At 46.8% G+C, this 1,162-nt stretch overlaps 1 protein-coding gene across 1 annotated transcript in view; it reads left to right on the top strand.

Moving 5' to 3' along the window:
• The window catches only part of LOC136829170 (cuticle protein AM/CP1114-like), a 1,403-nt gene extending 495 nt beyond the window's left edge, over positions 1-908 (top strand). Inside the window, exons 2-3 of the mRNA XM_067087487.1 lie at positions 105-343; positions 523-908. Coding sequence (XP_066943588.1) covers positions 105-343; positions 523-736 — 453 coding nt within the window. The 3' untranslated portion in view covers positions 737-908. The remainder of the gene's footprint in view (positions 1-104; positions 344-522) is intronic.
• Positions 909-1,162: the final 254 nt, after the last annotated feature.

Here is a 1,162-nt window from a genome sequence, read left to right on the forward strand (position 1 = left end):
AAGAACCAGTTTCCTCCTATTGTTTAAAGAATGTATGCCTTGATCTAGTAAAGAGATAGCAAATTTATTACATCAGTTAAAACAGTGAATATCGATTCTTTTAGATCATTCTTGCTACTCTGGTCGCTGTGACCTTGGCCGCTCCCCAGTATGGTTACGAAGCCCCCAGAGGGTCCTTCAGAGGCGGTGACTCCAGCGAGGAAATCCCCATCCTGAGGGACGATCGCGACAGGGACGACTCCGGAAGGTACAGCGTCGATGTCGAGACCGCCAACGGCATTAGACTGACCGACAGTGGCGCCCCTGGAGCTAAGGGAGCCATCGCCGCCTCTGGCTCCTTCTCGTAAGTTTTCCTTTTGCTTTTGTCTCTTCTCTCCTAATGTTCTCATTTTCTATCTCCTGCATCGTGGGCTCAGCTTCCCTATATCGGATGGTTCACTTCCCGATTAAAAACCTATACACAGCAATTTATTTACATACTTGTTTACTCGTATATTCATTCATGCATTTTTTATTTTGTAGATACACCGCCCCCGACGGCACTCCCGTCAGCCTGCAGTACGTCGCCGACGAGAACGGCTTCCAGCCCCAGTCTAACCTTCTGCCAGTTGCCCCTGAATTCCCCCACCCAATTCCCCAGTTCGTCCTGGACCAGATCGCCTTCGCCGCCGAGGAAGACCGCAGAGGCAAGTCAGTCTCAGCCCCCTCAGGATCTTACTCTGCTCCACGATTCTAATCTCCGACTCCGACGATCGCCTTCGGCGCTGAAGAAGACTGCAAAAGGTCTCCTTGCTCCCCACCAGGATCTTACAGTGGTCCTCCACGATGCAACTGAACACTTAGACCGAACGATAAACCGAACTCCAAACGATGAACATCTTCTTTTAAGTTATTTGTAAATAAACGAAATATCAGTCATCGATTTTTGTGTCTTTCCCTACGCAATCAGCAGCATATTTCTCTTCTTTACATACTGAATTTTCAACGCAGAAAACAATCTTCATGTGACTATTATTGCACTAAACGAGTTTAGCAGGTAGATGCCTCCAGTTGTATTCGTTCGGTTATATATTGGAAAAAAATGAAAAATTAAATTGCGCGGTGGAAAACAGGCGCTGAATGATAAAAGCTTGCTGTGAATATGAACAGACGACCAAATAGA

Source organism: Macrobrachium rosenbergii, chromosome 44, assembly GCF_040412425.1.
Source record: "Macrobrachium rosenbergii isolate ZJJX-2024 chromosome 44, ASM4041242v1, whole genome shotgun sequence".
In the NCBI taxonomy this organism is placed as follows: Eukaryota; Metazoa; Arthropoda; class Malacostraca; order Decapoda; family Palaemonidae; genus Macrobrachium; species Macrobrachium rosenbergii.